At 57.6% G+C, this 23427-nt stretch overlaps 2 protein-coding genes across 6 annotated transcripts in view; both read right to left on the reverse strand.

The window, feature by feature from the left end:
* NFIX (nuclear factor I X) overlaps positions 1–7280 on the reverse strand; it is a 92737-nt gene extending 85457 nt beyond the window's left edge. For all 5 annotated transcript variants that reach the window (XM_039882785.1, XM_039882784.1, XM_039882781.1 and 2 more), the window contains exon 1: positions 7164–7280. In XM_039882785.1, coding sequence (XP_039738719.1) covers positions 7164–7190 — 27 coding nt within the window. In that variant the 5' untranslated portion in view covers positions 7191–7280. The remainder of the gene's footprint in view (positions 1–7163) is intronic.
* Positions 7281–18971: 11691 nt separating this feature from the next.
* On the reverse strand, positions 18972–21690 carry DAND5 (DAN domain BMP antagonist family member 5). Its single transcript, XM_039882848.1, has 2 exons — positions 21379–21690; positions 18972–19837 (listed from the first exon to the last, which is right to left on the reverse strand). The coding sequence occupies exons 1-2, from the start codon at positions 21688–21690 to the stop codon at positions 19592–19594; spliced, it is 558 nt and encodes a 185-aa protein (XP_039738782.1). The 3' UTR covers positions 18972–19591.
* Positions 21691–23427: the final 1737 nt, after the last annotated feature.

Raw genomic sequence — 23427 nt, forward strand, 5'->3', positions numbered from 1 at the left:
AGGGGTCAGCTTAGCTGTGCATATACGTGCATTACTGTGTGTGTATGACAATATATTAGGGCCTATTGCCTCCACTTTGGCACTGTTCACATTCAGGGCCAGGTCATTCTCTGTGGTGGGGCATCCTGTGCAATGGAGGGTGTTGGGCAGCACCCCTGACCTCCACACACTCAGTGCCAGTGGGCAAACCGTCCTCCAAGTGTGACAACCAAAATGTTTCCAGACACTGCCAAGTGTTATGTGTCTCACTGTGTGTCGCGGAGTGTGCTGCTGCGTGCGTGCATGCGTGGGCTCCTGTGTGTCTGATGGTGGCAGTGGATCAGCACTCCACTCCTGTGTGTGTTTCTGGGGGTCTGACAGTGTTAGTACATGCATGTGCCATGTGTGTCTCACTGAGTATCTGTAAGTCTATGCACTCCTATGTGTTTGGCACTGGCAGTGTGGTGTGTCTGTGCTGTGTGTCTCCTGGCATGTTATTGTGTGATTGTGTGTGGCTGAGGGTCTATGCCCACATGCGTGTTCCTGCACCAATGTGTTCAGGTGCGGCGGCGTCTCTAGGTGTATGTGTGAAGATGAGCATCTTTGTGTGGGGACGCCTGTGTCTGTGTGTGCCTGATTCAGGGAGGTGTGTTGTGCCAGGGTGTGCTGCGCCTATGTGTAACAGCGTGGTTCTTTGTGCCCATGTGTGCCAGTGAGAGAGGGCAACTTGGTGTGAGATGGACCTGGAACAAACTCCCGAGATGATTCGGCCAAAGCCCAGATTTGGACGGACCCTCGTGGATGATTCGGCCCCTTCCCCCAGCTCCCGCTGCCTCCTGAGGCCAAGGAGATGTGGTGCACCTCTGAGCTGCCCCTTCCTCTGGCTGGGCTCCTGCTGATTCAGGTGGGGACAGACCCCCGCCCTTTGCCCAATCTGTGCCAGGAAGGCTGACACCAAGCTGTCTACCAACAGGGCAGAGTCTTCGGCGGTGGTCATGGCAGCACTGTCCCCTACCCACTGCTGGCCACCACCCCCTGCTCCCCTCAGGGTGGGGCCCAGTGGGGGCAAAGCTCCCAGTGCAACCCCGGCTTCCGATTGGCCACAGAGCGCCGCAGTGCCCGCCACCCGCCTCCCCCTCCCCGGCTGGCGCAGCCACATCGGTAGTGGTGGCAAACGCAGCTCAGAGTTCTGGGCACAGCTGCGCCTCACAGAGGCCTGCCAGCCCCACCAGAAGCCAGACACCCCAGCTCCATGCCCCCAACCCCTCCCCACCTGCCTGCCCGCCCTGCCAGGCAGCACAGTCACCCTGGCCGCTGCCCCCTCCGGCTGCTAGGCCCAGTCCTCCTGGCCCCCTTGCCCATCAAGCCTGTGCCCACTTGGCCAAGCCTACTCGGAGGGGGCTCAAGCCCCTGCATGAGGCCACTCCCACCCTCAGAGGGGCTCTTCAGAAGGGGGGAGGCAGCAAGGGGGGCAGGGAGGGAGGGAGCTAGCCCTTCTTCTTTTAGTGAACGCGCCCAGAGCTGGAGCCAAAAATCGAGGAGGAGAGATATTCAGACAGAGCCAAGACGCGTTTGGCAGGAGGAGAGAGAGGGAGAGAGGGAGCGGGAGGAGGGGAGGAGAGAGGGAGAAAAGGCGGGGGAGAAGGGGGGTGCTCAGTTTCCAAATCCACGCTCTCAGAGCCTCGGAGGGGCAGCCTGAGGTGTGGGACCCAGGGCAGGCCTGACTCTGGGGGTGGTGGGCTCGGGCCCATGGAGACAGCCGGACACCCCAGTTGGCCAGGCTAGGACGGACACAGGCAGAAGCCAAGATCAATGCACACCGGGCAGACAGAGGGAGGCCTGTGGGCGGCCCAAACACACACCCGCACCTCACCACACAACGGGCTTCTGTCCATGCTGGGCCAGGGGCATGGGCGGGGCCCACAGCGGGTCCACCACGGCCGCCAGACCTCATGGGAAGCCACGGAGAGACCGGCGTACTCCCAGCTGCTGGCCTGGCCACCATAGTGGGCATTTCACACTATGCCGAGAGGCCAAGAGAGGCCAGGGAGAGGGGCCTGTGTGATGAGATACACATCAATGTTCACGAGGACAAGCCCAGGATGCACAGCACCATGGGGGCAGTACCCGTAGGCACACATGTTGATTGACGCATGTGCCAACACGGGTAAATACGGACAGGTCAACATGCATGGCAAAGCACATGGATATACTCTCTCCTCTGATGGTCAGAGACCCAGAAGATACAATGAATTGTACAGTGACACATCACAGTGGCACCGTGACACAAAAACCACATCGGGCACCGACAAGCACGATGACACACACCCCTGACCTCACTGTCACTTGAATACACAGAGATGAAGCTTGGGGTGACTCTAAGGCAAGCAGCACCCAGTGATGGACGCTCGAAGACACAGGGACACTTGAAAAGGGACTGACGCAGACACACGCGGCCACATGGCCGTCTGCAAGAAAATGGTGGCTCTGAGGCCCGAGACGCCGATGAACACATTCCAGTCTGGGGGAACCCAGGTAGCATCTCAGAGGCATCCCAAGCCCCTTCGCCTCCACATCCAGGGCTTTGGGGCAGGAAACTGAAGACACTCCCCTTTCTTCCCCAGCCAGCGGAGCCCCGTCCTCAGTGCTGCGTTGGAAGGAAGCACAGGCTTCCGGGTCTCCTCTCCTCTCATGGTCCAGCTGGAGGAAAGTGCAAGACCCCATATTCGGGCTTCAAGGGCAGAGGACAGGGGCCAAGCAAACAAAAAGAACTGGGCAAGAGAGGCCAGGCAGGTTGGATGTGAAGGCCAGCAGATGCTAAGCACCAGGGGGCTTTTGCCACAGTCACGGCTACACGCCCACCCCTGAACACATCTACAACACCTGCTGAACCCTGTGACATGCCCACACAGAGTCCCACACATGCGTCCTGTTCCCATGGTGGACCCAGGTGACAAGGCCTAGGTGCAGATACAGAAATGTCTCTGGAGCCATGCAGATGTCCCTGAAGCCACCCACCATCAGGACCCACCCTCATCTCCAGGCTCCTTGCCCCATTCACATTTGTGTGCACACACACTCCTACACACTCGGGCACAAGGGCCCAGAGACCAGACCCAAAGTGGGCATGGTTACGGTCAGAGTCAAAATTAGGGAAAGAGCCGGGGCAACCAGAGCCCCAGGAAAGACATCTGTTCTCCACCGTGTAGTGCAGGCCTTGTCCCTTCCATCCTGCTCACCTTATTCCTCACCATCCCTGCCTTGAACCCGCTCTGCCCTCTGCTCAGCATACCAGACCCCACCCAAGGGAAAACTGCTGGGCCATGAGCTGGCCTCCTTCCTTCCAAACTCCTCTTGCTTCCTCCCCCAGGTAGTCCACTTGGATTTCTATGGTTGGGAGGTGTTCAACCCTGCCTTCCATCCCATCGAAGCAGCCTATCCTCAGTTTGGAAGGCCTGGGGGTGGCCTAGTGATGGTAACCAAATGACAACCAAATGTCATTCTGTTTCTTGACCACATGCTACACGCCTGAGCCTAATCACACAGCTTTAAAGGTAAGCACTATTACTGCCCAGTTTACAGACCAGGAAAATCCTGTGCTTCCGGTCACAAGATAAAAAGATACAAAGCTGGAGCTCAGGCCCTGAGCTATCTTATGGCAAAGCCCAGCTCTCAACCTTTGCACCCACATCTTCTATCTGGGAGCCCTTGAGGCCACACAGACATTCCTGGCTGGGCCAGGATGCCTGGCTCCAGCCCCTAGGGAGAGTGGAGCACCCTGACCCCCGCATTGACCCAGCAGAGACCTCGGCTCCAAGCTTGGCCTAGCCCAGCCTCAAAACACCTCCTTGAGCCCAATTCAGGCCCAAGTGTGGCCTACCCCATCCCACCTCATGCTGCACACACCTCCCACCCCAGCCGTGGGCATGAAGTAGACAGGGACAGTGCCAGAGAAAAAATGTGGTATAAAAAGGAGGTCCCACATAGGTGCCAGGATGGGGAGCAACAGCTTCCCAGGGACAGAGGGGTGGACACAGTGACCCAGGGAGAGAGCTGAGGGGAAGCATCAGGGAGGGCCACCCCATGCCCCTTCCCTGGAACCATTGTGTGTGTGGTTCCGCACAAACAAGAGTACATAAACATTCTGCTGCTCGTGGGGCCGTGTGGCAGGGGATATCGGCGAATGTGTGTGACTGAAGACACGTGTGTGTCTGTGTACACACCCAGGTGTGCCAATAGCATTATGGGTCATCCATCCTTGGGTCTGTGTGAGCAAGTGTGGGGGTGAACACACACTTGAGTCAGCCTGTATCTGAGTGTGTCTGGGAGGTATGGCCATGTATCCCTGAGCCGACGTCAATATGTATGTCCCATATACTGGAGATGTAAAAGGTGTGTGTGTGTGTGTGTAACAAGTGGGAGGGAACACAGGTACACTATCTCCTATGTCCATAGGTTGGTCAATGGCCATGTGTCTGGACACCAGCATGAGCATGTCGTTTATGTCTTCATGGTGGCGGTGGCTGTGGTGTATGTGTATGTGTGTACATTCTGGTGTGCATCTCTTTGTGGGGAGGGAGTCCCATCCATCCGCCCCCTCTCCTCCACTGAGGACTATGGTCCGTGGCTGCAGTGGGCTCCAGCAGCTCCAGCAAGAGCCCCGCCCAGCCGCCCTGGATTTCGATGCTTTTTCCAGAAGGAGATTTCCCCCCCTCCGCCCTTCCCCCTCGCCCACAGTGCCTTTCCCCGCCAGGGCCCCGCTGCTCCAAGCTCGTTCCTGCTCAATCATTTATTGACTTTAAAATCGAAGCCAATTCTGGTTTAAAAAAAAAGAAAAGGGAGAGAGGGAGAGAGAGAGAGGCCAGAGAGAGAGAGAGAAACAGAGGCTAGAGAGAGACAGAGAGTCTAAGATGTAGGGGGGAGGGAGCAGAGATGGGGCCAGAATCAGAGACAGGGACAGTCAAAGATAGGACAGAGAGAGGCAGAGACAGAGAGATAGAGAGAAACAGAGACCGGCAGGATAAACTATGGGAGCAGGAAAATTTGTTAAATCAGTGACTCTGGATTCAAGACATGTAGCTGTTGGGAGATGCAGACCTGCTGACCCACAGACAGCAGCTACCCACCCGGACCGTGCCCACTCCCCTCCCCAGATGCCCTGGCATACTCGAGCTGCTGAAGCCTGGGCCTGTGACAGAGCTGAGCCCTTGCTCCCTTCTAAAATGTCACAGAATCGAGCCCCGGCTATCACCCTGAGTCTGGGGGCCACAACAGCTCCTTTCTAGTCTTGTCACGGTGGATTGGCTGGCATTTTCTTTCCCAAAGTGCTATGAAATCTGAGGGGCCAAAAAACTCACCCAGGCCTCAAGGGGCAGGCCAGGGAGCTGGGCTGGCAGTTGATGGTCAAGGGGCTATTTGAGTGTAGGGTCTCGGTCCCGGTCCCATTAGGCCCCAAACACCAAGCATGCAAGCCAGCCACGTGTAACCCCAAAGGCAGCCACGGCTCAGACCTAGCTAGGTGGGCAGGATCATTGTGTGGAAACTCAAGATGGGTGACTGGCTAGTGACAGGCACAGATGTGGGGATCCCCACACTGCCACAGTGGCCAGAGGGCCTGCTCATACCTGCATGAATGCTATCTTACATATGTGTGAGTGTGCACTTAAACACATATTCACACCTGTACAGAAAAACCCACTCCCTGGGCCACACACGTCCACGCCACGCAGGCCTACCCATGGCCAACCCACAGGAGCCACATGCAGCCCCGAGACAACTCACATACACTACACTTGCATCTGTTGATACAAGAGCATGGTGTGGCCATAGCTAACATTCATCCTAGGCATGCTCTCTTGCCCCTTGCCACACATAGCAGCCATATCCACATGGACTCCCACTCCCAGCTGTTGGCACACTTGGCAAAAGGCTGGCAAGTCTCAGACTGAGAGAGGGGACAATTAGGACCCCTAGCATAGAGGTTCCCCCACACAAGCAGGTCCTGCTGGTAGGCACCATGGGCAGCCCCCAAGTGTCCCCTCTGCGGAGTCTGTTTTGCCAGCCTGGGCCTGGCCCTGCATGCAGTGCTACCAAGGCTACTGTGGGACTCTGGTCAGCTCCTGTGCCCACTCAGAGTCTGGAACCACAGCCCAGGGAGGGTGGGGTAGCAGGGCAGGCATCCCCAGAGCCTTTGCCTCTGCAGAGCGCCGCGCAGGGAACTTCGCTGGAGGCGGGACGCGCTCTTCCAGAGCGCTAAGGTCGGCGCTATTTTGCTCTCCACTGACCCGACGGCGTGGCCGCAGCACTGTGGGCGGCGTCCACCGCTGCCTATGGCCCTCGCGCCTCTGGGCGGTGGGACGGGATTCCCCTAGCCCGCCTGGTCCACCGCACGGCAGCCGGGGTAGCGGGGGCCAGAAAGTTTGCGCCGAGGAAAAGTTTGGAGGGGGGGCGCCGCGGCGGCGGCGTCCAGGGTCCGTGGAGAGGCGCGGCCCCGGCTGGCAGCACGCCCATTCCTCCCTCCCCTCCCCTGCCCCTCCGAAATTTGGGAGCCCCGCCATTTTCTTAGCCCCGCTCCCATGTGAGGCCTGAACAAAGACTTTGGGGAGACGCCCGGGCCGCTCAGCCCGCCCCAGGCACCCCAGCCGCACGCAGGGGCCGCCGCCACGCACGCCGGCCGCTGCCACCCTCGGGAACCGCTGCGCTCGCCGGAGGGAGTGCCGCCGGACGCGGTCCAGGCTCTGCGCCCTCGGGACCACCCCCTGCCACTCTGTCACCCCCGCAAACACTGCCAGCAGCCACGCTGCTCCGGTGCCGCCACAGTCGCCCACAGTTCGGCGGGAGTCCCGCTGCCCACCGCACCCCAGCCGAGCGCACGCGTACACACACACACACACACACACTCTCACACACACGCACTCCCGCTCCACGCTCCAGGGCAGCGCCACGCACGCAGCCAGCCACCCCCGGAGCCCCCAACAGGAGTCTGCCTGTGGCCAGGGTCGCACGCGCACGGTAGCGCCCGCATGCGTGCCCCGACCCGCCAGGGCACAGCTTGCACCCTTCGGCCGCCCCGCGGGCTCACTCCCCCGGCCGCCGCGCACCTCCTCCGCCCGCCCGCCCGCCCGCGCCGCCGGCCGGCCCCCTGCGCCCGCTCCCCCCGGGTCGCGCGGGGCGGCGGCCGGTACCTGGGTGAGGCAGTACGGGGAGTACATAGCTGTGCGCCCGGGCGAGAGCGCGGCGGCCGGCCGCGGCGAGGGGAGGCCCGGCAGGCGGCGGCCGCGCTCGGGCTCGGGCTCCGGCTCGGCTCCTCCGGCCTCCGCCGCGCGGCGCCCGCCCGGCCCCGCGGCCCCGCGCTCGGCCCGGCGCCGCTCCGCGCTCGCCGCACGCAGGCTCGGCCCTGCCGGCTCCGGGTCCGCCGCCGCTGCGCTTGCCGCTGCCTCTCGCGTCCGCCGCCGCCGCCGCCGCCGCCGCCGCCGCTGCCGCCGCGCGTCTACTCCATGCCGCCGCCGCTCGGCCGGTCACCCTCGTCCGCCGCCGCCGCCGCCGCCGCCGCCGCCGCCGCCGCCGCGCTGTGAAAGTGAAAGTTTAGACAAAGTTTGGAAGCGGCGCACTCCGGGGAGAGGGAGGCAGGCGGGCGGGAGGAGGGGCGCGGGGAGGGGCGGGCGGGCGGGGAGCGACGGCCGGCGCGCGCGCGCGCGCGCGCACACATGCACACACACACACACACACATGCACGCACACACATGCAGACACACGCGCGCGGGGTGCACACCAGCACGGCCACCCCGACACGTGCTGGCCTGCGTTCTAACGCAGACACACGCTGACACGCAACGGGGGCTCGGACCCTGCCACACATGTCACGTACAGAACGCATTGCCACACGTACCACATTCCTACAACAAAGCACACGCAGACACCTACGCACACACAGCATGGACACATGCCGGGCACACAGTCCACACACAGACACACATCAAGACTAAGAAACCAACCCACAACCACATACTGACATGCACACAGGCCCACGATCACATGATGATACCCACATACACATGCATTCCAACAACAAACCGTGTTCAGACACCCAGATACAGACACACACCAAGGCATGCACAACAGTGCCTGCTGACATGTACACATTCACGTTGACACACTGACACAGGCATGATCACACACCTTGACACGCTCCAGACACTCAACTCATATATATAGATACACACAACACAAAAGACAAAGCTGGACCAAAACGTCTTGGCAGTTGTGACAATACAGAGGACACACCCAGGCATGCAGAATGACACTGACGAAAGGGAAGAACACTAACACACCATCATATAAACACGCACCATCAGACAACTATACATGCCAAATGACACAAGGAGTTCACTGACCCTAATACAAAGAGATACAAAGTGTCACTGATATTGGCAGTTGTGACAACACAGGCACACACACCACACACCTGACACCCAGATGTACCCCAGACCTCAGGCATGCTGACCAACAGTCTTGATACCCAGTCATCTGGCAATCTCCCTCAAAGAATCACCCAGCTAAACACACAGGTGCCACACACGTGCACTCAGACCTCTCCCACCACACACATGACACGCACACACTCATACTTGGCCCTGATCATGGATATACACAGATCTAGCAGGGGATACACAGCCCAACCTGCAGGGATAGAAATGGGCATGGAGGCCTCAAGTATATGTATACGCATAGCCCCTGGTGAAGATCCAGTACCTCGTGCATGCTCCTGACCCCCAATTTCCTGAGCAGAAAGGAATTGGGGGAGATGTGGTACTGGGTACCCTAGCATGGGTGCAGGGGAAGCCCTTGAGTGACCCCTGGGGTGGGCGTGGAGGCGGTGCTATAGCCCCAGGCAGCTCCTGCCAAGACAAAGTTCTCTTCTGCTGCCAAGTGCAGCCAGCACCTTCTCACCCTCCTGGTCCAAGAAGCTGTGGCAATGCTCAGCTATGCAGTGTCTGTCAGAGGGGTATTGGTGCCTAGGTGTGTGTTGGTGTGTGTGGGAGCACAAGGGTATGTGAGTGTGTGTGTGGAAATGTCCCTAAAGGGCAGTGCTCCTGGCCACATGAGACCATTGAGGCAGGATGGCTGGAGTTGTGTCCTCTGATGGCTGGATGGGTCTGGGTGTCCTCTGGGGGAAAAGAAATGCAGGTCAGTGGACATTGAGAAGTCCCTTTGTGTGAGCCAGTGTTGTGTAGTGGGGATGCAGGTCTAGCTGTGTGCCTGGGAAGTGTCTGCGAGTCATAGAAGGTGAGCATTTGTCAGGCCCTGTGCCAAGAATTGGGGACATAGTGGGGACCAAGACAAAAGACCTGTCCCTGCAGAGCTGACATTCTAGTGGGAGTTAAGGGTAGACTGGGTCTGGGTTTGACGGGAAGTGCTGGCAGTGGGGGTGCCTGGGTGAACATGTGTGTTTCAAGCTGACTGCCATGTGTGCTTTAGCTCTGAGGGTCTTTCTGTCAGAAGGTGTCAGTATGTGTGACGAACTTGTATATGTGTGGCAGGGACGTGGGTCTCTTTGTGTCCTGGAGTGTGCGTGATCCAGTGGGCAAGTAAGTGTACGAGAGTCCCAATAGGTCTGTCTGTGTTCAGGGTCTGCCTGGCAGAAAGTATCAATGGGTGTCACTAGAAGCGAGTTTCCCTCTGTAGAGTGATCCCTGTGGGTCTGGGGCAGTGAGGAGGATCCATGTGTGCCTGAGTATGTGTGCACAGGTACATGTGTGTGTCAGAGAGCGGGGCTCTGTGTCTTTGTCAGGGATGCCAGTCTGTGTGCAACAGCCTTTCTTAGTGTGTATGACTAGGTGTGTGTGTGTGTGTGTGTGTCAGGAAGGGGGAAATCTCTGTGCGCCTGAGGGTGTGTCTGTCATTCTGTTCTTAAGGGACTCTGTCCCCGGGATGCCTAGGTCCTACCCGCTTCCCCGACTGTGCCGCAGCCTCTCTGATACAAGGCCCTGGCGGAGGGAATCGATACGTCCTTAAAAATTCAAGGGCTTCTCGTAAACAGAAACTTTTAACACCGTTTAAAGTTTCAGGGCCGCCGTGGCTGCCTCTGCCGCCGCTGCAGGAGGACAGCGAGGGGGAGGGAGTCCGGGGGAGGGGTTGAAGAGAGGTGCCGGCTGAAGGGAAGGGCAAGGGCCATTAGGGACGCGGGAGAAGGTGCAGGAGGGACTGGGGGCTGAGGGCCTGAGAAGGGACAGCAGAGTTTGGAGATCAAGGAGGTCCAGGATGGCTGGCGCAACAGGTGCCGACAGATTAGGTTGCAGGGTGGGAGGAGAAGAGCAGGAAAAGGCAGGGGATGGGTGTAACAAGGTGGGGGCGGGGAGGGGCAGGGGCGGTCTTCGTGGAAGGCCTGAGAGAGGCTGGAATGTTTGGGAGAAGGAGCTGGGGATATTGCGCCCAGAAGGAATTTGGGGAGCCAATGGGGAGCTTTGATGACTAAGGGAAGAGGCAGAGGATAGGTTTGTGGATGTTGTGGGGCCTGGGTGAAGAGGACACTGGAGCAGTGTCTGTAAGGGGCTTGAGGGGGAGCAGTGGGAAAGGTCTTGGGAGGGGAAAGAAATGGCGGAGAGGTTTGGGGTATCTGGGACTTTAATTACCTGGAGGCTTGGGGGCACCTTGAGAACTAGACAGACCCTCCTTGGTCCTCTGCAAATGGCCTCGAAGGGGGCACGTTACTCTGAAGCCCGCCACCTTGGGCCAACTCCTCACCCCATCCGCCTGCCTGTCCCAGCCCTGTCTGCCAGCTGTGCCAGACCCTGGGGCTGGGGTCTGTCCCCTCCCTTGTCACCTTCTCAGCCCTGCATCTACCTGCAAACCTGGGTGTTGCGTGAACCGACATCCCATTTGCACTTCACACACACACTCACACCGCACTTCCACTTGCACACAGAACACCCATCCTTCCTTTATTAATGCACACACACACTCACACCACAGTAGTCAGCTCTTCATTCATACACACACAGGACACCTATTCTTCCATTCAGACACACATACACGACATTCATCCCTTTGTTCATACACACATGCACAGGGGACACCCATCCTTCCACTCATACACACATAGACACACACAACATCCATACACACACAGGACACCCATCCTTCCATTCACACACACACACAGACACACAACACCCATTCTTTCAATCAGACACACACACACACACCACCTGTCCTTCCGTTCAGACAGACACAAACACACACAACATGCAGACACACACACACACAAGATACCCGTCCTTCCATTTATATATAATACCCATCCTTTCTTTCACACACACTCTCACACTACAACACCCTCCCTGTATACACACATGCTCCCTAACACACTCATACCACTCCCATCCACATTCGCACAAAACACCTCCCCATGTTCACGCACATATCCACACTCAGAATTCTGTCCGCACACTCAGACCCCCCTGTACACCCACAACGCACCCCCTGGCCCCCTACACACGTCTGCTCTGCTCCGCCCTGCATAGCTGCTTGCTGGGAGGATTTTTACAGGGAAGCAGAGGGGCTGCTCTGGAGGACACTCGTGTCCCCGTCCCCTCTCCCCCCAGAGGCTAGGTCTTAGGGCACACCTGGCCCTCAAGAATTCCCAGGGGAGGGGGGCACTGCCAGAGGGCTGGGCGCAGCTGGGATGCCACAGCTGGAATCCCCCACATTCCTCCAGGCAGGGCTGCCTACCTGGCTGCAGCTGGCAGCAGGTGCGTTCTTCCAATGCAGGTGTTGGGGGAGGAGGAGGAGGGAGGAATGAGAACCAGGTTCATGGCACTACCTGGCCAGGATGCTGGTTAGGGGGAAACACTGAACCATCTGGGCTCAGGAAGCCTTGTCCTCGGGCACTGAAGGTGGGGTCAGGCATTGCTGGGTTCCAGGGCCACTGAGCAGGCCTCTCTGGGGAGGTGGCAAACATCTGGCACACAGGATAAGTGAAAAGCCAGGTCGTGGGTGCTGCTGGGGGGTGGTGGCAGGGAGCCAGGTGCTCTAGAGTCCTCTTGGCAGGATTAGGGATCCCCAGTCCCCAAGAGAGCCCAATATCTCCCTTGCCCAGCCTGGCGGGAATGGTCTGTGCCCCAGGCCAAGGGCCCTAGCCTGGTGCTTGCTGCCCCAACCCTGGGCTGGGAGCCCTAGTGAGGTCTGAGCCTGAGGGGTTACAGTCCTCACTCCTAAAGCACACCTGGACAGGCACCAGCATCACATCACACACACATGGAATCACAAAGATGCACACAAGTGTACTCAGACACAAAGATACAGACCCTCCTCCTCCTCTGGGGAGTCATATAAAATGCCATAATCGCATACAGACACTGGATCACCCAGAGATGCTGTCACATGTCCTTCCAAAATAGCACACAGAAAGACACAGCAGCACAGACCTTCCCAGAGCCACCCACAGAGTGACACCAACAGCACCCCAATCACACACAAAGATCCTCACCATCACAGAGACCCCCAGAGGGACTCAGATATACACCGACTCACAGACACACCCAAACACAGCTACATGGATTCTCAGAATTACATGCTGAGTCTATTTACACAGATACACGCAAGGCCACACAGGGACACAAATTCTCATGGGACAAATCTGTTGGGTCACACACAGAGATGCTCTCAAAATCTTTCATAGGTGTAGCACACAAAAATATACAGATGATATGTATACACGTGGACATACAAGATCACTCATGGTCACAAACGGCCACACACAGACAGTTGGTCACACAACACCCGAAAACATATGCAAGCATCCCCAAATCACAAATGGTGACATGAAGGCCAGCCCTCAGCTGCACACAAGGTCCCACAGGCATACATTCCCATGTGCCCAGGAGGCACAGCCTGGCCAGAGCCCAGGACAGGCAGGCGGCAAGGCCTCTGGTGGCAAGCACTCGTCTGGAAGCAAAGGGAAGAAGCTGGGGAAACGTTTCATTTGCAGCCGGCAGGAGACCCACCCCGCCCACCATGGAAACCTGGCCCTGGCTCCTGAATGGAGCCTCTGTACGCACCGCTGCCCAGCCGTCCCAGGGAGTGGATATCAGGGGGGTAAGCCGACTGTACTATGTCCATGGCCAAGTCTCAGGGGCCACTCAGCCACATGCCAGGGCTCAGGCTGGAGTCCCCCAGCCCATAGGAAACCTGCCCACCCCTGTGCCCACCACATCTGGAGGTCAGTCCTCAAACCCAGGTTGCGTGGGGAAGACAGATAGGCAAGGCCATGGCCCACCTGGTGCCAGATCTCCAGGTCTTTCTGTCTCAGGCCTATATGCATCCCCAGACTGGGGCTGCCAGTCCCATGCCACAAGACTTCTTGCTCCAGCATGAAGGTATAACAGCATGGCTGTATGTGACAGCATGCTGAGGATGTGACAGTGTAGCGGTGTTTGAGTGTTTCCGGGCTCCCTGTGCAGCCTGGGGTCGGGGGGAGTCATAACCCCTTGGCTCATGTCAGCACACACACTCACTGTCACAATGTCACTGTCACATCATCAATCACAGCCACCTTGTCTCATCTTCAGTCACAGTCGCACGAGCACAGTCACAATACTGTTATACACAGCCATGCTGTCACACCCTCAACCACACAAGGAATCACATTGTTATACCTTCAACCGATGACACCGTCACCCTCAGCCATGCTGTCATACACAGAAATATCACACCCTCAGTGATTCTGGTCACACATGCCTTCAGCCACACAGTCTCACACATCCTCACTATTAGTCTGACACACTGACCCTCACACTGTATCAGTGTCACGTTGACCTGCAGAGGCACACTGGCATACTGGGTCCATGTGCCTCTGCAGCTGTGCTAGCTACATAGCCACAGAGTCGCTGCCCCACTCAGTCACAAGGAGAAGCAGATATGATTATTTCATCCCCAAGATGTGGCACACAGCTGTCCTTTTGATCAATGTTTGAATCAAACCAGTTGCTCCAATAACACAACTGTCATGGTGTCACAGGAGACATCCAGCACGTAAGGCCACTAGAGAAGTGCTCAAAGATACCCTGATGACACATGCTCAGGGCCTCACTATTGCAGGTGACAGTCACACATCTCACACTGCCACACAAGGCCCACAGTCCCTGGACAGAGCTACAAAGAAACAGTGGGTGACAGCCACACTACCATTACAAGTACAGCCTGTCACACAACAGTCACTTTCTCCAGTGCCTGTCACAACATTGAGACAGCCCCTTAGCTGTCCCAACAGGCAACCAGGCACGCTGACATGGCCCCCCACAATATTCACTAGGACATCCCTCAGCCCCCCAGTCGTGGAGACAGGGATAGGCCCACGCTGACACCCCTCCTCCTCGCTATAGTCAGTGCATGGAGGGGGGCGGCTAATGGTTGCGCAGCTGTCAGTAGTGGGTGCCAGCCCCCCACCTCATGAATATTCATCAGCTGGGGCTCTCCTGAACCTGTGGGGAGTCCAAGGTCCCAGGCAGCTGGGCACCCCCTTCTGTGCCAGGAGGCCCTCAGGTGAGGGGGGGCTCAGCCAGGCCCCAACAGTCCCTAGAACCTACACCCAGTGCTACACATAAACACAAATGAGTATGTGAACACAGACTCTCCCTAGACACACAAACAATAGCCACACAAACTCACAACCACACCCCAAAACACAACCATCCACCATCATACACACACAAAATCATATGAATTCACAATCATAAATATAATCATACCCAAACCAGATACACAACATCTCTCTCTCACACACACTCCTCATCCATGCAAACACAGACATACACGCAGTCATACGAACTCACACACACCAGGCATGCAACCACAGGCACACACTCAATCACATGACCAAAAACACACACCATTACACCCAAACTACACACTCACGATTACACACAGGCATGAAAGTACACACATTTCCAAACACACGGGCATAGTTGCCCCAAAACTACAACCAGCTACTTTTCATAAAACACCCATACAAGTGTGAAAACCCAGACCCACAAATTCGCACCTATAGCGCCACTGACTCTCAAATGCATTCACATACAACTACCCTAAAGAGCATCTTCACTCACACACACAAATACACACATGCACATACACAACAATCTGACTCTGCCCATTCCTAATGTTTTACAGAAGGGGAAACTGAGGCACTGAGTAACCAAAGGTCCCTTATAGGGGGACACCCCTCTTGACTCTGGACCCAGGCTGCAGTCCGGCGCCCCCTGCCGGCCCAGCCCCTCCAAGAGCGCGCGGGGCTGCAGCGGCGCGAGGGAGCGGGCACGCGCCTGACGTAACCATGGCATCCTCTTGGCACGCGCGGCCCGCGCACGGGGAGGGCAGGGCGGGCGCGTTGCCATGGCGCCGGCGGGCCGCGTGAATGGGGCATTGTTCGCCTCGGCGCCCGGGCCGGGCTGTCCCGGACCCACCCGGACCCACCCGGGCCGGCAGAGACGGAAAGAGATAGAGATGGAAAGAGACAGAGATGAGGGAGAGACAAAGATGGAGAGAGACGGAGCTAGGGAGAGACAACAGATAGGGAGAGACAGACAGAGCTGTAGAGGAGGAAAGAAAGACACTTAGAAGCCAAGAGGGAGAGACAGATAGGTGAGAGAGACCTGCGAGATGGAGAGAAATGCACCAAGGAGGAAAGACGGATGGAGGGGCAAGACCAAGGAGAGGCAGAGCTGGGGCTAGAGATGTAAGACGAAGGGCTTGGGTAGGAGACAGAGCAGGACCAGCTAGCCAGTATCTACAGAGCCCACTGTGCCTGGTGCTGTTCTCATCAGTGAGACCAGGCACAGGACCAGGACCTCCAGACAGAGACACCGAGAGGTGGGAGGAGACCCAGCCAGAGAGACCCAGTGAGAGGGAGGGTCAGAGATACCAGGAAGGGAATGAAGGTGACCCTCAGAGGGGCTCTGGCCCCACCCACTCCAGTCCCTCCTCCATTCCCCTTCCCAGCATGCTTCCCCTGTTTGACACTCTTGGAAGGCACACCTCTGTCCTACACATCTTCACACACCTGCTGACAAGACATCTTCAACACAGGGATTTAGTCATTGGGGACACTGCTCCAGACACTCCAAGACACCCTCATGGACCCAGTAACACCTACAGACACCCAGTGACACAGCCATGGTCAGATACACCCATATGACAGGGACTCCAGAGTGACACAGTTATAGATACAGGCCCCATAGATGCAGTGTCACATGAGGACCCTGCCAGACAGGTGGTCCCAGACATAGCCACACACCACCACATGGGCTCACTCTCCACGGAATGCTGTCATGTGGCCACACCAAACACACGGTGCACCCTCACACCTGCATGTTTTCCTGCACTCATTGACACCACCAGACACGTGCTCTGTCCATCCTACATTTGACCCAATGACTGGGTGCCCTGGCCTCTGGCCCTGATTGGGGGATCTGCGGGGGTGCTGAGTCCAGTTCTGCAAGTCTGACAAACAAACATCAGTCACCTGCTACAAAGAGAAGGGGGGAAGGGGAGGGGAGGGATGAGGAGGGAGGTGAAGCCCTGCTCCCCTCCCCCTCAAAGGGCTGAGTCAAGCAAGGCCAGTGTACTCCCAGAACTCCATGGTTGGGTCATCTTGGTCCAAATCTGGACCAAGGGTGTCCCCTGGTGGCCATATGTGGTCCCTGCATGTATCAGATGTGATGGCAGGCAGCCACCCAGCCTAAACAGAAGGGCAAAGAGGACAGGCCCAGGCTCAACACAGAGCCCAGAGATCAGAAGCCAGGATCTGGAAGCCAGAACCCAAAGGCAGAATTCAGAGCCTGGAATCCAGATCTTAGAATCCAGAATCCGAATCTAGATTCCCAGGTACTATGATCCAAACTCTGAATCCAAGAACTGGGTACCCAGAATCTAAAAATCCAGGTCCAAGTACCCAGAACCCAGAATCCAAAAATCTAAATCCTGTCCTCAGAATCAAGGACCCAGAATCCAAATCCAAGAACCCAGAGCCCAGAGCCCTCCTTAGAGCCAGCCCCCTGCCTTCTCCCAGCCCCCAGATTACGGCTGGGCAGCCGGGGTTGACGAGAGCGAGAACAGACTGAAGAGGCAGAATAGCCCCACAGTGACCACACAGAGCCTCTCCCAGCTGCTGCCTCGTGTGTTTACACACATGCAAACACACACACTTCAACAGGATCTTACACACAGACCCACATGCCCAACCATACAGCCTGTGACCATCCGATATACAGCACAACACCCCCTCAGATGCACACACACAATCACATACATACATGCCATCACATACACCTTGACACAGTAGTCCCTAAACTTTTTGGCACCAGGGACTGGTGCTCCTGTAAGAATCTAATGCCTGATGATCTGAGGTGGAGCTGAGGCGGTGATGCTAGCACTGGGGAGCGGCTGCAAACACAGATGAAGCTTCACTGGTCTGCCTGCCGCTCACCTCCTGCTGTGTAGCCCAGTTCCTAACGGGCCACAGACTGGTACTGGTCTGTGGCCCAGGGGCTGGGGACCCTTGCATTGACACACACCATCACCTAGACACCCGGCCCGCCATTTGCTCCTCTCCCAGTATGTGGACATGCTGTCATCTGTATACCTAAACAATCCCAGAGGCTCCCCCCACCTCTGGCCATCTCACCAAGCTCAGACACACAGCCACCACACCCAGAGATGCACAAAAACCCAGACTCCTAACCCTACACCCAGACATGCTTGCAGAATGATGCAGGCTGCCGTGCGCACATGCGCGCACATGCACACGCGCGCGCGCACACACACACACACACACACACACACACACACACACACAGAAACTCTCCGAAGCACGGAGAAGCCCCATGCCTTGGCAGCTATGAAGCCCCTGGGAACAGGACCCCTGGGGCCGGGCTCTCCGCGCACCCCCGTGCCCACCCCACCCTCCCCTGCCTCACGGGTTGGCGGGCTTTAATACAGATGCCAAACTCATAATTGTAACTGAGGGTGACAGGGTCACCTTGAGCCCCAGATGCTCGCGTGGTGACAGATGGCGTTGGCAAACCTGATTAGCAGCCCTCGTGCCAGCGCCTGTGGCACCTGCATCCCTCCCCCTCCCCCCAATCCCCCAGCACTCATTACCCACCCATTACTGGGCCTGGAGGGCGGGGGTGGGGGCTGGCTGGCACTGCCCGGGAGGGGGCAGGGACTCTGGGGCCCCCCTGGCACCAAGGTTCCCAGCTGGCTTCCTGGCTGGCAGGAGGTGGGCACAGCTGAAAGGAGGGAAAGCAGGAGCCTCATATGCCTGCCAGAGAGAGAGGTGCCCGCGGTGCCAAGGCTGAGCTGCCCACTCGGACGCTGCCTAGAGTTTGGCACAGAACCTTGGTGGGAGAAGAGAGAGTGCACCCCCCACCGTGGGCCCCTCATGACCCCCCTCCCACCCAGGGCCCTTGGAGCAGGGCCTTGGGAGCTGCCTGCCTGGCCTGTTCCCACCCCTCTATGCAGGCCTGTGGGGTCAGAGGTCATGGGCTCCCACGCCCCACTGGCCCATCTGTTTCCTCAGATCCACTCCTTCTGCTCCCCTCACCTGGGGCCTTCCTTCCTGAAGCAGGAAGAGGGCTGAGGGGGGCCTGGCCGCCCAACCCCCACCCCGCGCTCCGGGGAGCATTTGGAGGCAACCCTGACAGCGCCACATGTCCCTGTGTCTGTGCCAGACGGGCCCATCTGCTAGGGCCCTGGTTCCAGCCGCCCAAAGCCAGGCCGTCCTCGTCCACTGTAGACCCTGAGCCCAGCTGAGGAAGAAGCACTCCCCGTGCCCACATTCCACAAGGCCGCCCACTCCCAGGGAACCCAAGTTGGAAGAACAAACACACACATACACGTATATACACAACACTGGGCTTGGCCAACCTTTATGGTTCCTGTAGAATGCCACACTGGGCATGGGCTGGGTGGAGACTGGGGGTGCAGCTGGGAGTACGTGGGTACTGCCTCCGACTTAGGGAGCCCAGGTTTCCCCTAGGAACTACATCCGCCTTCCTGCCTTGGTTTCTTTGGGTCCCCAGGACAGGGTCGTCACTGTGACTCCTGGTCTGGGTGGGGCTATCTGTCCTCCCTGCAGTTGGGAGTACGTCTTTGACTCATTCTGTGAGAGGAAGTCCAGCCTGGTGGTTTAAAGCGGGCGCCACACTGCCTTGGGTTTGAATACCGGCTCTGCCAAGTACTGCTGCGTGACCCTGAGTAAGTGGCTTTGCCTCTTGGGGCGTCAGTTTCCTTCTCTGTAAAATGGGGTGACACTCCTATGTCATCGGGTGGCTCTGAGGATGACACAATACATGTCAAATGCTTAGGGCCAGGCCTGGCGAACAGTAAGCGCTCAAAAAGTGTGTGCTATGGCTACAAGGGGTCCACCTCTACAGCTGGGCTGTGTCTTGTGTCCCCAGGCGCGGAGTGATGACTCTGGAGGCCCATCTCACGGTCCCTGCGTCTTGGGTCTCTTTGACCCAGTGTACACGATCCAGGTCGGCGTCTTTCTCGGCTTGTCTCCCCACATCTCTCCAAGGTGTGTGCGTCTGTGTGTCTGTTCATGATGCTCAGCTTACACCTCTGGGCTGCACTGACACTCCTCGACCAGCACGGTGGATGTCTTCACCCGCCGATGGGAGGCTGGGCTGCCCACCCGACACCAAAGGACCACGGATGCCCAGCGCCTGTGAGAAGGCACACAGCTGTTGCAGAGGACAAGCGGGGTGGGGTCCACACCAGGCACGTAGAGGGAGGAGCAGCGGCCAAAGCAGAGGTGATTGCGGAGGCGCACGGCCGTGCAGCCCAGCCGGGAGAGCACCTGGGTCCAGAAGCAGGGAGACGGGTCAAGGGCAGTGGAGTCTGGGGTCGAAATGGCGAGAATAGTCGCTCGTTCACTTCTACCCCACCTTGAGAGGCATGGATGCCTGACCTCAAATCCCGACTCTGCCATCTGCTAGCTGTGTGACTTATTGGTAGGTTATTCAACCTTTCTGGGCCTCACTTTCTTCACCTGTGAAATCATCGAGGGTCAAACAGGAAAAAAATTCACTCTAGGCCTTTCAATAGAGAGGATTAATCCAGAGAAGGGCTGAGGGACAGCAGGAAGAGGTGGCATTACAGGAGTCTGGGGGTGGGGCTTACACAGAAACCCTTAGCCCGTTACTTGACACGCAATCAGTGCTCAAAAAATGTTAGTTCCTCCTGCGATCCCCTCCAACTAAGTGGATCTATCAACTCACCGCCCCCCTCATCATGGCCCTTCTCTGTTTAAACCCTGCACTCCCATCTCTGTTCCTCTCCCACCCCTCAGCTCCCACTCTGCCCCTCACTCTGACACAGCTACCCTAGCCTCTTGCCCTGAATCACACAGAAATCAGCAGTTAAGGCAGACCTTGAACCCAGGTACACCTGGTTCCAAAGCCTGGGCCATAAACAACACACGACACAAATTCCTACAGCTGTTATGGAGCACCAGCTGAATGCAACTGAGAGAATGCTGTGCATCCTCCTCTCATTCAGGCTACCTGACAGTGCTTAGGAGGCAGGTTCATCATTTAACAAACACTGAGCTCCTGCCATGTGCCTGGCTCTGCTCTAGGGTGTGGGGATGGGGACACAGAGGTACATAAGGCTTAAAAATCCCTGCCTTGGTGGAGCAGACATTCTACTGAAGGAGAAAGATGATAAATGAAATTATAGAATCCATTTCATTTGTTAGGTGATAATGTGTACTACAGCAATAAGAAAAGGGGGAATGGGGTGGGAGGCGCTGTGTCTTTTCATGACACTTGAGTAAAAACCTAAAGGAGGTGAAAGAAGGAGCCACACAATGTCTGTGGCAGGTGGGTGTTAGAGGCGAGGGAATAGCCAGGGCAAAGGCCCCGAAGTATGTAACGTTAGCGCGTCTGGGGAGAAGCAAAGAGGCAGGTGTGGCAGGAGCAGAGTGGGCGAGGGGTAGACGGGAGGAGGCGGGGGCAGGGAGGAGACAGGCAGGTGGTTCAGGGCTTCGTGGGCAGAGGGAAGGACTTGGGCTTTTGCTCTGAGTGAGGTGGGAGCCATGGAGGGTTCTGAGCGAAAGAGAGATGTGACCTGACTCAGGTGCTCGCAGGAGCCCTGTGGCCACTAAATAGAAAAACGGACTTGGGAGACAGTGTGGCGATAGCAGAAGCTGGGAGGGCAGGATGGGGGCGACAGCACTGGCACCGGTGGGGGAGGCTTAACCCCCATTTTATCAGAGAGAAAACTGAGGATCAGAGACAGGTAAAGAAAGCAGGGCTTGACCCCAAATCGGGCGTCATAGCCCGTGCTTTCGGCCAACGCTAAGACCCAGCCCTCTCCTTCCCCCACCCACACACTCACCTGAGTGAAGGGCACAGCCTTGCACTTCTCCTGGGCCACTTCCTGCGGGTCCAATGGAAGAGACATGGTGGCAGCCCTCTCCTGTCCACGCTGCAGCCTGCCTGTCCCCAGCCGCTGAGTTTTTTGCAGGTCCAAGAAGGCCTTCCAGCTGCTGAGGGCAGAGGATGGCACCGGGGAGGCCAGGGTTTGGGTCTGATTGGCGGTAGCCCAGGGCTGGGGTGGCAGACCCTGGGGTCCAGGCCTCCCCAAGCCTATGGGCAGCCAGGCTCCACTGAGCAGGCTCAGGAGAGTGGTCAGTTGGCTGAGGAGCATCTGTCTGTCTGTCTCTGTCTGGGACTGGGCTCAGGGTCTTGGGCAGTTGACCCTGCTGTCTGGTGAGTGGAGTCTGTGCCCTACAGACCCACTTTTAATGGTCTGCACCCCACCTAGACAGCCTGGGAGGCACCTCTGGGAACCCACCATGGGGAGAAGAGTAAACCCAAACCTGCTGAGTTCCCACCCCTCCCCCCAGCCTGGTGGGGTACCCAGGGGCTGGGCCTGCGGGTGTGTGGGCTGGGGGACCAGGAAAGGCAGGTCTCAGGGTATACTGCCAAAGTCCCTGAGGGCTCCTTTCCCGTTGGGCCGCATTCATCCATTTAGCAAAACCATACTTGGCAGTTAAGCTACCTGGGTTTCCATCTCAGCATTGCAACTTCCTGGCTGTGCAACCTTGGTCAAGTCCTTTAACCACTCTGGGCCTCAGTTTTCTTTTCTGGAATATGGAGATAACAACAGTCCCTTCCTGGTAGGGTTGTTCTGAGGCCTCAAGAGATATTTTATTTCAGGAGTTTAAAATAGCGGCTGGTACACAGAAACACCATGAGTAAGCTGTGATTAACATTGATGGTTTTCCTTTAGCACTATTAGAGGCCAGGCATAATTTTGAGCCCTGGGGATATAGGTAAACAAGACCAAAAAAAAAAAAAAAAAAAGTTCCTCCCTGCCACGGATACCTTGTTGTGCAAAAAGAAACAACATAAGATAAATAAGATGATTTCGGAGTCGTTAAGTGTTAAGAAGACATTAAAAAGGGAGGTGTCTTGGCAGGGGCTCCTGCCCCCAGGGTGGTCAGAGAAGGCCTCCCTGAGAAGGTGACATTTTCGCAGGGCCTTGAGGTGGTGTCGCAGGCGATGTGAACAGACTTGGGATGGGGGGGGAGGCAGGTGGAGGTTGGAGTGCTTGAAGCACAGAGGTGTGCGAGCGGAGTCCCAGGCTCTGGAGCCCCGGGAACACCGGGGGATCCTGGCTGGGTCCTGGGACCTCAGCGGGCCCCATCTCGCACCCAGGTGAGGCGCCGCAGGCTGCGAGGCCGTGGGAAGCTGCAGGGCGGAAACTTCCCGCGCCCTGCAGGTTGCGCGTGCGATGGGGCGCGCTCGCCCTCTGGCGGCGGCTCTTGCGACTGCGCGCTCGGCTCTCGTGACTTGCCTCCTGGACGCTCCACCTGAAGGTGCGCTGGCGCCACCCATGCACCGCATTACATCCGAGCCCCTGAGCGTCCCCCAACCTGCCCTTTCGCTGTCCTCTAAACCCAGCTAACAACAACTCCGTTCAGCCAGGTGCTGAGGCCTCAAACTGGAGCATCCTTGACCCCTCTCTTTCTCTGATTGCATCCCCTCCCCAAGCTGGTATGACAGCAAGTCGCATCCGCTTCAAAATGTGCCTAGAATCCGCCCACTTCTCACTCCCTCCTCGGTCCCCCACCTGGACATGGCCTCCATTATTTCCGACCTGAACCGGTATCCCTCCTCCGCGGTCCCCTGTCTCCCGCCTGCAAAGTCTGTTCCCCCCACAGCTGCCAGAGGGCGCCTGTGAGCCCCTGAGTTCCAGGCAAGTCCCTCTTCTGCGCAGAACCCTCCAAGGCTCCCACCTCACCTAGGGTAACAGCCAAAGTCCTCACTGCAGCCCACCAGGCCTCGCATTGTCTACTCTTACCTCCTCCCCACCCTCCACTCTTCCCCATTCTCTGACCCTTCGGCCACACAGGCCTCCTCGCTGTTTCCCGACTCACCA

This window comes from Pteropus medius, unplaced genomic scaffold, assembly GCF_902729225.1.
Source record: "Pteropus medius unplaced genomic scaffold, Ma_sr-lr_union100, whole genome shotgun sequence".
Classification (NCBI taxonomy): domain Eukaryota; kingdom Metazoa; phylum Chordata; class Mammalia; order Chiroptera; family Pteropodidae; genus Pteropus; species Pteropus medius.

Excerpts from the sequence above, each read along its gene's own strand:
- DAND5 (XM_039882848.1), bottom strand. The coding sequence starts at position 21,690 with ATGCTCCTCAGCCAACTGACCACTCTCCTGAGCCTGCTCAGTGGAGCC. Across the intron at positions 19,838-21,378 it reads AGGCTGTGCCCTTCACTCAG|GTGCTCTCCCGGCTGGGCTG; the intron begins GTGAGTGTGTGG and ends TTCTGGACCCAG.